We start from the raw sequence: 11980 nt of genomic DNA on the forward strand, positions 1-11980 counted from the left end.
CTCAAAAGTCTCAAGAATAAAATGATGTTGATGGATCATCTGAGATCTACCTAGGCACCAGAAACAACAACTGCAAACACAACCCTGTCAACCCTGCAAAGTCCTCCTTACTAACCTTGAGACTAGCCCCAAAATTGGGAGAACTGTCTCAGACTAGTCTCACAACAGTCCGACATTCTCTGTAAAGTATAATTCCATGAGTATGACTATGTCCCAAACACCACTATCATTATTCCTGGATATGTCCTGTCTCAACGGCAGGACAGACCAGGCAGAGTTGACAGCACATGGTATACAGTCTTCATGCATGAGTCACAGAAAACTAGCATGTAGGGACAGCAGATAATAAAGAAAGCAAATGGAATGTTGGGCTTTTATAGTTAAAGGAATAGAATATTTAGGTAAGGAAGTATTGATGCAACTATACAAGCATTGGTGAGACCACACATGGAGTATTATGCATAGTTTTCATCCCCATCTTGGAGGAAAGACGTAGTGGCATTGGAGGCAGTTCAGAGGAGATTCACTAGATTGATCCCAGAGATGAGGGGCTTGTTGAATGAAGGAAGTTTGACCAGTTTGGGCCTGTACTCTGAAATTTGGAAGAATGAGGGAAGATCAAATTGAGATATTCAAGATGATAAAAGGTGTGGATAAAATAGATGTGGAGCAGATGGTTCCACTTGTGGGGCATTCTAGGACGAGGGGTCATAGTTTTAGGATAAGGGGTAGCCAATTTAAAACAGAGTTGAGGAGAAACTATTTTTCCCATAGGGTTGTGAATCTGTGGAATTCGCGACTGCAAAATGCAGTGGATGCTAGGTCAGTGAGTAAATTTAAGGAGAAGTTAGATAGATTTTTAATTGGTTGGCACAGTGGTTAGCACTGCTGCCTCACAGCGCCAGAGACCCGGGTTCAATTCCTGCCTCTATGTGGAGTTTGCACATTCTCCCCGTGTCTGCATGGGTTTCCTCCGAATGTTCCGGTTTCCTCCCACAGTCCAAAAATGTGCAGGTTAGGTGAAATGGCTATGCTAAATTGCCTGTAGTGTTAGGTGAAGGGGTAAATGTAGGGGAATGGGTCTGGGTGGGTTGCTTCTCGGAGGGTCGGTGTGGACTTGTTGGGCCGAAGGGCCTGTTTCCACACTGTAAGTAATCTAATCTAATAAAATCATGATCACAGAATTTATAGTCAAAGGAGTCCAGTGTCATGGAGATGTGATACATTAAACAATTTTAGATTAAATCTTTCATCTTTTAGAATTGGATATGCTGGTTTCTGTATTTTGATATGTAAATCCCAGAACGTCTTTAAATTACAATCTCAAGATAGTTCAGCTTTTAGATTAGATTACATTACAGTGTGGAAACAGGCCCTTCGGCCCAACAAGTCCACACCGACCCGCCAAAGTGCAACCCACCCATACCCCTACATTTACCCCTTACCTAACACTACGGGCAATTTAGCATGGTCAATTCACCTGACCTGCACATCTTTGGACTGTGGGAGGAAACCGGAGCACCCGGAGGAAACCCACGCAGACACGGGAAGAACGTGCAAACTCCACACAGTCAGTCGCCTGAGGCGGGAATTGAACCTGGGTCTCTGGCGCTGTGAGGCAGCAGTGCTAACCACCGTGCCACCCACCAGCATTTTCTAACAATAGGTGTGAAGTCTGTCTGTGTCCCGATGTTGAGTCAGACTGACAATCCCTCTGCATAGTTTTACAGAATTTTACATTGGATTCATGCAGTCTTTGAGCAAAATAAAATGTACTTCTGCAAAAACAAATTCACCCCATAACTTATATGTGCGCGAGTGTAGGAGCGGCAGAGTGAGTGTGCTTGTGGTGTGAGTGTGTGTAAGATTGGTTGAGTGTGTGAGTGATGGGCTGTGTGTCTGTGAGAAGGTGCTTGTGTGGATGAGAATGCGGGGGGTGTATGAGTGTGCATATGAGAGAGAGCTGGTGTATGAGAGAGGATCTGCTTGTGTGTGTGTGAGAGAGAGAGAGTGTATCGTAGAGTGCGGTCACCTATAGTTGAGGCCATTCCCATGGGTACCAAACTTTGCTATCAGCTTCTGCTCAGCCATTCTGCGTTTTTGCTTGTCCCGTAGTCCGCCATAGAGGATGGTCCCCCAAAGTCTGAAGCCAAATGTCCTGGACCGCTGAAGTGTTTCCCGACTGGGAGGGAACACACCTGCATCGTGGTAGTTGCGCGGTGTCCATTATTCCGTTGTCATAGCATCTGCTCGATACCATGCCTCAGGGCATCCTTGCCTGCAGCATATGAGATAGACCACATTGGCCGAGTCACATGAGAACTCACCGCGTACATGGTGGGAGGTGTCGCCACATGTAACAGTGTTATTCGTGTCGATACTCTGACATGTCTTGCAGCGGCTGCTGTGACAGGGTTGTACAGTGTTGTCCTGAAGATTGGGCTTGGTGAGGTGCTCACCCTCATCAATAATATGTTGAAGGCTGTGAAGAACATGGCATAGTCATTCAGCTCCCGGGAAGTTCTGGACAACAAAGGGTACCCTGTCTGTTGCAGCCCATGTCTGTCTCCTGAGGAGGTCATTACGGTTTCTCACTGTGGCATGTCGGAACTGGTGGTTGATGAGTTGAGCATCGTATCCTGTTCTAATGAGGGCATCCTTGAGCACTTTAAAGTGTCTGTTACATTCCTCCCCATCCAAACAGATCCTGTATATGCAGAGGACTTGTCCATAGGGGATGGTTGTTTTAATATGTTTTGGGTGGAAGCTAGAGAAGTGTAGCATCATGAGGTTATCCGTGGGTTTGCAATACAGTGAGGTGCTGAGGTGCCTATCTTTGATAGAAATGCATATGTCCAAGAATGAGAGAGATACTAAAGAGTAGTCCAAGGTAAGTCTGATGGTGGGATGATACTCGTTGATATCACTGAATAGCTGTTTCAGTAACTCCCCACCCATGAGTCCAGAGAAAGAAATATATCTGATGTGTAGTGTTAATTGGAAGTCCTGTGCAGAAAAGAAGTCTTGTTCGAACTAGTGCATGAAAATGGGGTGCAAATTTGGTCCCCACAGCCATTCTGTGTGTCTGGATGAAAAACTGGTTGTCAAAGGTGAAAACGTTATGGTTGAGGATGAAGCAGATGAGTTCTCGCATGGTGCTCGAAGATTCACAGTTGTTGGCATTGAGTCCTGAAACTGTTGCACTGATGCCATCATCATGTGCGATGCTGGTGTAGAGTGCTGACACATCCATTGTGATGAGGAATGATCCTGGTTGGAAAAGATGGAAGATTTAATGTAAAATTGTTTAATGTATCACATCTCCATGAAAGTGGACTCCTTTGACTATACATTCTGCGATCATGTTCTTATTCTCCACAACTGCCTGATGAAGGAGCGGTGCTCCAAAAGCTAGTGCTTCCAAATAAAGCTGTTGGATTATAACCTGGTGTTGTGTGATTTTTAACTTTGTCCACCCCAGTCCAACACCGGTACCTCCAAGTCATGAATGAATAAAGTTAGTCCAACAAAGGTTCACTAAATGGAACCTGGAATGAGAGGTGTGCCTTCATAAGGCTGAGTAAATTGGGCTGGTATTCTCTGAGCTTTTAAATGAGAGATAATTTTATTGAAACATACAAGCTTCTGAAGAGCCTTGATAGGTTAAGGTGCTGAGATAATTTCTCCTGGGAATCTAAAATGTTGTAGCATAGTTCTCAGAATAAAGGACCATTTAGGAGTAAGATGAGGATAAATTACTCAAAAAGAATTGTGAATATATTGATTTTAATACCCTCGAAGTATGGTAACAAGAGCTTCAGAAATAAGAACAGCAGTTGACCATACTTGGTGAATGTGGTTACAATGATGTACAGTAATGCATTTATCATGAGAGGTTCAGAGTTAATGTGGTGTTAGGGGATTCTATCTGATGCAATCCATTGGTATAGTTACTATGTGATGTGTTTAATCTGGTCACCATAGTGTGGTTAGTGTATTGCAGTTAATCTGATTACCATGATGTAGTTAATTTAGTTACCTCACAGTGCAATTAGTGCATTTATCACGTGATGTGGTTACCTTATGTAGTTGATGCGATTGTTGTGCAGTTTAGTTGCCATGAGGGATTAAGAGTTACTATAGTTGTGGAGTTTACCATTTGAAGTATTCTCTCAATGGAATTACCATGCAATGTATTTATATATGGTTACTGTGCAGTTATGGTATCATGTAGTTAATAAAGTTACCATGCAATATTGTTAGTGTGGTTATCATGCAGTTGGGTATAATCAGCCCTTCATTCTGTCGTTTTTCTTAGGTGGTTCACTTGTCTGGCCTGATAAGACTGTCTTGAACTATTCAAACTGGGCTCGTGGAACTGAGAACATGAGTTTAATGAGTCCAAACACTTGCTATTGGATCAAGAGCAACACTGGCATCTGGGGGATTGGTCCCTGTACCAGTTTCACACTAGGTATCGTCTGCAAAATGCCAAGAGGTAAGAAATAAAAGGGGAGATTTCATGATATGACAAAAAAAATGACATTGATCCAATGATGGATGGATAGGGATTTAAGGCTGTGCAAGTGGCTGGTATTATAATTTAGACAAAACAGCCTTAAGGGAATCTCTCTCCTCCCACCTGAAGGTAACAACTCCTAATACAGGATTGTATAAAGATGACCATTTAGCTCCAATTATATATAATTTCCCAGCTGAGATTTTCCCTCCTTTTCCTCATCCAAAACCACAATGATGAACTTTCCAGCAAAGATCAGTGAATTAAAGGTGAGGAACAGAATCCTTTGCTGAATCCTTTTGCCCCCCACGAATAGCTCTCAGATGGTGAGTCTGATTATTGTCATGGCCTCCAAAAAAGTCAACACAATTTTGACTTTTGTGCAACAGTAAACAGTGGCCCATTAGCTTCAATTAGGAGTGATATAAGGTGGGCCAGCAAGTCACAAACATCCATTGTACACTGTTACTGTTAATTCTTCTGATGCTAACTAAACTAATGCATTTTTCTTTCCAAATTTACTCTGTCAGTTCAAGAGAACAGCCTTCTTGGTACCGGTAAGTAAATCCCATCCTATTTCTCTGTTGTCCATTTCCATTTGCACACAGTGACCTGATTTTGAGAACTTCCTTTTTTAATGTTCTGGCTTTGTGCTTGTATTTGCAGCTGGCTCACAAGGGCACACTTTGGACATCATCTTGTACGTGCTGGGCGCATTGGTGTTGGTGGTGGTGCTGGTGGTGGTGGTGGTGCTGCTGTACCGACGGCGAACAGCCTGGACCTCACGCCATGGGGCTTTTGAGAGCGCGCGATACAGCAGGACGTCCTCAACGCCCAGCGAATCCATGGAGAAAAACATCCTGGTGTCCGACATGGAAATGAATGAACAGCAAGAATAACCCTGGCACCTGCTCCCCTGTCTCTCTTCATCCTCGAGCAGTGTGCTTAGCACAGACTGGTGTTCAGAACATCATGCAGATCAACATGGGGTCCCACCACAGTCACATTGCAACACAGTTGGCACTGCTTAATGGGGTAATGCCTACAGGATATATTTCTCAGGCATCCAGTTACATATTATATATAAAACTATATATATTTGCATCATACTGGTGGATTTTGCTTCCTAGAGATGATCTGATAAATGGGGCAATTTGTATCCACTAGGGCACCCCAGTAAACAGGTTTCAACTGTGTTATTGACCTTGACAACAAAGCATTTCTATGTAAAAGGCACAGTTCAATGACCAAACTCATCATGCATTCACTCTGCTTGATGAGCCTCCTGTCAGTTTTAGCATGGTTCAAATGTTGGTACAGTGTTTTCTGCAGTCTTAAGCACTGCTTCTCAGACCCACAAGTCCACAGCCAAGAGGAGGATACATGTAGTATTTAAATTGAGTAAGCACATTCTGGATTGCTGACCACATCCTTTAGGAAAGTCTTAGGAAAGTGTTCCTCTTAGCAGCTGTTGATGTCCTAGTGGCTGTGTACTCACAGCGGAACTTGGAAAACTGTCAACAAGGAGTAGCAAAGAAATTAGCCAGAGATTGGTGATGGTGGTTCAAAGTGTCAAACTGGGTGGATGGAAGAGTAGGTTCAGGGATGCTATTTCCTTAGTCCAGAACACGGGACATAACAACAAAATTTCGCAGTAAGCCATTCATGTGTGATGTCAGAAATCACTTCTTTATACAGAAAGCAATGCAAGTCTGGAACCCTCTTCCCTCAAAAACTATTAATTGAAAATGTGAAAACTAAGATTGATTGGACTTCTGTTCAGGAGAGGCATTATGAGTTACAGAACAAAGGTGAATAAGCAGCATTAAAGATAAATCAACCATTAACGCAACAGAATTGAAGGACAGTTGGTCTCCTCCTGTTCCTATGTTACGGAACCATAAGCCACTGATCAGAGTTGAAAGGCATGTTTTCAAAGATGATTGAATAGTTGAGAATGAACATATCACTATATGTAGGGGAAGACAATAAGCCGGTATAGATTTGATAAACAGGTAGGTCTTCTATAATGCAATGGTTGTGTTCTAGTGCAACCCTACATTATAGAAAAATTGTGCTTTAGAAACAGTGCTTAAAGTGTTGGCGATGTAATCATATTACAGTCAATGTACATTTTAAAAGTTCACGCCTTAGAAACAGTGTCGGCAATTTGTTACAGCAAATTTGCATTAATGAAACACCTGCAGCTCATTATTGGAAACATCTTAGATTGCAGACCACAACAACCTGTTTACAGGACAATTGAAGGACAGTAACTGAGAGAATGCACCTTAAGTGCTGATGTTTAACTGTGATCAGTGAAAGATTTGTGCCCATGTCAGGTTAGATCATTAGATGATTTGCTCTCTGCTAAATACAGTGCATTTCTTCCACTTGTAACAGTGTCTGAACAAATCAACATACTCATCAAAGGAAAAATCCCACATTTTTACTGTTTGAGGAACTGAGTTTGGGATGGGAACCTTTTACAAGGCCTGATTTCATGAGCTGAAGATCCCAATCACAGTTCATAGGAATGTACGTTCATTTCTGACAAAGTGGGGCTTGTCATGTGGGTGATGAGGTGATGCATCTAAATTCCAAGGAAGGTGCTAACCTGGCAGGCAGGGTCATACTGGAGCACAGGTTTGTAATGTGAAGCCTGTATTCCTGATCTGGTGTGTGAATATATAATGTGGAGAAGCACATTCACGCTGGTTACCAATTTAGCATTTATTTTAAAGGGGTTAAGATCTTTAGTATCTTACGAAATGATTGGATGACGCCTCATGATGTGACGTTCAGTAAAGCTGAATGACATTTCTTTTATTGTTTCTGAAACTAAAGGAAATGGCTTTTTTGGATACTTTAGGGTTTTAGGTTCCATTTCATTATATTGTGGACTTTCAGTCCCTGATGTACTGGGTGTGACTATACCACGTGGTGCTGACTGGAAGGTTAGGATGTATGAGGGCAGTTGTGTTCATGGGAGGGTGGCTAAGTACCTTGTATTAGATCAGCATCAATCCAGGGCTTTTGAGCTCCTTTCACCGGGCTGTCTTTTATGCATGACAAGGCTATGAGGCTGATGTTCAAGGGAAGTAAGGTGGAATGTTTCTATGGGTAATCTTGTGTTAAGGGGTTAGATTGCATATGCATTGAAAGTAGTCATGAAGAATGATATTGTTAAAGGTAAAATTTCAGGGTCTGTGAAGCAGACGGGTGAGGGCAGTTAATACAAGGTTTGAGAGAAATATGGAGACATGTTTGTGATAGGATGTCACAATTGGCTAATACTGAGCTGTGAAAACACCAGCCAATCAAACAGTGAGTTCTACAAATCATAGTGAAGTTATTACATCGTGAGAGCAGATCATCTTTCATTGGAGGGGAATAAATCTGAAAAAAATGAAACAAGTGTCCCTGAACATTAAGATCATCCTTTTGATTGTTGGAGATTAATCTTTCTCTTCTTTAAAGCCGAAGAGATTGCAACACTGGGGACCAACATTTTTTCTACTTACACCAGTACCAGGAATTCTGTAGGGCACTTTATTAAAATAGTTTGTGCATGAAGCTACAAAGAGTCTTGATGACAATCAAATGATGTAAAGGGGGAGGGTGGGGAGGGGATTAGAGGACAGGGAATGGAGTTGGTCTGTGCTAGTAGCCTGAACTGGGCTCACAGCAAACCAGCAGCCAGTGTTATACCATGCCCATTGAGAATCAATGGAAAGGGAAATCAGGAGGGAGGTGATGGGGGTTTCTGGTTTGCTGTGATATTGCCTGATTCGTACTGGTAGTCAAAGACCAATTTCATCTATGCAAGAGGTCCTACTATTCTTAGAATAACATCTGCCAGTTGTTTTTTTCCAGGGGTGGGGGTGACGAAATGAGCAGGGGAGTCTTACCCCTCCCCCCCCCTTTCCATATGGAACATTATTTCAAGCTTTCAAAACATGTTTACTTTGTGATTGAGCTGCAAAAACGGATTTTCTGTCCATTTCTATTGCCAAGTATAACAAAGGCAGAGAAGTTTGCCAAACAGGATTCTCAGAATAAAGTGTTTTTTTAATTTTATGCTGTGAAGAGTTTTTATTTTGCCATCAAATCCCTCATCAGTAATCTCAAAGAGACAAAGGTATAAGGTATAGGGCAGCCAGCCACAGTTCTGGGAAGTGGTTCCAACAGGGGTAGTCAAAAACACAGGGTAGATATTCATACAACCCACATGACTTTATCGCTGTTTATTTCAGTCACAAAGCTGTTATCCAAACGATTGTGACCACTACCTTCACTGGGTCACTGGTGATGGGTAGTGAATGCCGAGCTCACCACATCTTTGAGAATGAAACCTGATCTATGCCAAATGCAAGAATTTCAGGGATCCCATCTCCAACTTTTCAGAAATGTATGGCTTCTTAATTTATCTCTCATACCAATGGCAAATTGAATGCATTGTTTAGCTGGCTTGGCCTTGCTCTAAATGATAATTAGTACTGAGTGGGTTCAGCTCTGATAACTGCCTGACCTTGAGTCACTTCAGTCACATTTGTTGTCCAAGTTCTGGACCTTTGGGAAACCTTGAGATGAAGGTTGGGGCAGCATGGTGGCTCAGTGGTTAGCAGTGCTGTCTCACAGTGCCAGGGACCCAGGTTCAATTCCTGCCTCGGGTGACTGTCTGTGTGGAGTTTGCACATTTTCCCATGTTTGCGTGAGTTTCCTCCAGGTGCTCCGGTTTCCTCCCACAATCCAGAAATGTGCAGGTCAGATGAATTGGCCAGGCTAAATTGCCCGTAGTGATAGGTGCATTAGTCAGGGGTAAATAGGGGAATGGGTCTGGGTGGGTTACTCTTCAAAGGGGTGGTGTGGACTTGTTGGGCCGAAGGGCCTGTTTCCATACTGTAGGGAATCTAATCTGATGCCATGGAGCTATGCATCACTGAGTATAAATACTACAGTGCGAGTGAAATTAGCACACTCCGGAAATCTACACCAGACGAGACCACTACTCTACACTTTAACACTTGGACACAAAACAACAAAAAGATAGAATATTCCTTACCTAATGTAACTAAAAGTCAGAGGCCGGTTTATCTGTGATTACCATATTTAGCTTTAATGTTTAATAAACAGTGTAACTTTGATATCAAAGTTTGAAGACATTTCATGACTTTACTTTCTTGATCAGTCTGCAAAGAAACCAAACGCAGTGTGGCATCAAACTACATAATAATAAATATTAAGTTGTCTCAACCATTGCTCCAAAGAAGTGAATACTATTTATTCTAGAAATAGAACCAACCTTCTTGTTGGTTAATATGTTTAATAATGACATGCTCACAGAAGACTAATGTGTGAAAATTGGCTGATTTTGGCAAACACATAATAAATATTAAAAGGAAAATATTAAGAATAGCCTAACAAGAAATTGCTTGCACTTATTTAACGATCTGTTTGCTGAGAAAACCAGCACTCTAGGATGAAACACTCTCGGATGAGGCCCAACTGAGAAAGGTGGAGGGAAAGCCAGTGACAATGTGGGCGGCACGGTGGCACAGTGGTTAGCACTGCTGCCTCACAGCGCCTGAGACCCGGGTTCAATTCCCGCCTCAGGCGACTGACTGTGTGGAGTTTGCACGTTCTCCCCGTGTCTGCGTGGGTTTCCTCCGGGTGCTCCGGTTTCCTCCCACAGTCCAAAAGATGTGCAGGGTCAGGTGAATTGGCCATGCTAAATTGCCCGTAGTGTTAGGTAAGGGGTAAATGTAGGGGTATGGGTGGGTTTCGCTTCGGCGGGTCGGTGTGGACTTGTTGGGCCGAAGGGCCTGTTTCCACACTGTAATCTAATCTAATCTAATTTGAGGTGATGCCCTTTTACACCCTCCCTCCCCAACTCACTGCAAATTGTATCCATTAGATGCTGTGTCTAGAATACAGTATCCTTTAATAACAATTGATTGTTTCAGATGAAGTTAATGAAGGGCAAAGCACGAGCTGTGAAACTGGCTTTGATTTACAAGAACCTGCACTTTTCCAAAGAACTGCAAACAAACCCCACCTTAACTGCATTTTTAACCTCTTCAATCAACCTTCATCAGTAATATTAACTTGATCAGATTTCAATTTCTGGCTGATACCAAGATTTTCCTTCTCTAATTAATAGTAAATAGGTTAAGAAGATTTTTGTAATAGCACCATTGGATAGATGTGAACTGGATAACTGGAAGAAATGTAAGCCGTTCACAATCAAAAATAGCCCTGCAGAATATTATTCCAGTGCTTTGCTAAGGTCTGATGTTTCAGTTTACTGAGAGAATAAGTGGTTATTATAAAAGTATAAATATCTTTATAAAGGAGCAGAGTTTCAGCTGTAATACAAAAATGTGTTTATCCCTTTTCATTTATTTAATTTGTTGACAATTGGCATGATCAGAATCGCTAGGGTCCTAGTTGAGGACTCTAGTGTTCCTTCCGTGACTACCTGGTCAGGTCCACGCCCCCCTACAACCCACCCTCCCATCCTTGCACTTTCCCCTGCCACCGGGACACCCGCACCAATCAACCACACTGCCCCGTGGCCCAACATTTCAACTCCCCCTCCCACTCTGCCGAGGACATGGAGGTCCTGGACCTCCTTCACCGCCGCTCCCTCACCACCAGACGCCTGGAGGAAGAACACCTCATCTTTCGCCTCGGAACACTTCAACCCCAGGGCATCAATGTGGACTTCAACAGTTTCCTCATTTCCTCTTCCCCCACCTCATCCTAGTTCTAAACTTCCAGCTCAGCACCATCCCTATGACTTGTCCGGACTTGTTCTACCTGCCTATCTCCTTTTCCACCTATCCACTCCACCCTCTCCTCCCTGACGTATACCTTCATCCCCTCCCCCATTCACACATTGTACTCTTATTCTACTTTCTCCCCACCCTCCTTGAGCTTATCTCTCCTCGCTCCAGGCTCACTGCCTTTATTCCTGATGAAGGGCTTTTGCCCGAAACGTCGATTTCGAAGCTCCTTGGATGCTGCCTGAACTGCTGTGCTCTTCCAGCACCACTAATCCAGAATCTGGTTTCCAGCATCTGCAGTCATTGTTTTTACCTCGTTGATTTTAACCCTACTGCGAATCCTCTTGCAAGGATGCCTGCCTTGAAGAAGTTTTCCTCCTCTCTCTACAAGAATCTCAGGAAGTCCCTCTCCCACTGCAACTCCCAGGTCATTTCCTCTGCCCTGAAGCTCTTCAACCATGTCGTGAAACAAACTCGTTACCACAGCCACGTTTGCTTCCTCAGTGCCTGCCTCCGTACCAACTCATCCCACACGGACTCCGGACCACCTTTAAACCAGTAGAGTTCGGACCCGAACAGGACAAATAGTACAGACTACAGATTCAAAAACACCAGCAACAGTTCTCCTTCAAGATCCTCTGCTCCACACCTGCAGCAATGCGCCGGCACCTAA

At 43.2% G+C, this 11980-nt stretch overlaps 1 protein-coding gene across 1 annotated transcript in view; it reads left to right on the plus strand.

Moving 5' to 3' along the window:
- Positions 1-8599, plus strand: part of LOC122539641 (C-type mannose receptor 2-like) — a 267205-nt gene extending 258606 nt beyond the window's left edge. Inside the window, exons 26-28 of the mRNA XM_043674640.1 lie at positions 4319-4498; positions 5050-5076; positions 5186-8599. Of these exons, the coding sequence (XP_043530575.1) occupies positions 4319-4498; positions 5050-5076; positions 5186-5418 (440 nt within the window). The 3' untranslated portion in view covers positions 5419-8599. The remainder of the gene's footprint in view (positions 1-4318; positions 4499-5049; positions 5077-5185) is intronic.
- The last annotated feature ends 3381 nt before the right edge of the window (positions 8600-11980 follow it).

The sequence above is a fragment of the Chiloscyllium plagiosum genome, chromosome 33 (genome assembly GCF_004010195.1).
Source record: "Chiloscyllium plagiosum isolate BGI_BamShark_2017 chromosome 33, ASM401019v2, whole genome shotgun sequence".
NCBI classification, from domain to species: domain Eukaryota; kingdom Metazoa; phylum Chordata; class Chondrichthyes; order Orectolobiformes; family Hemiscylliidae; genus Chiloscyllium; species Chiloscyllium plagiosum.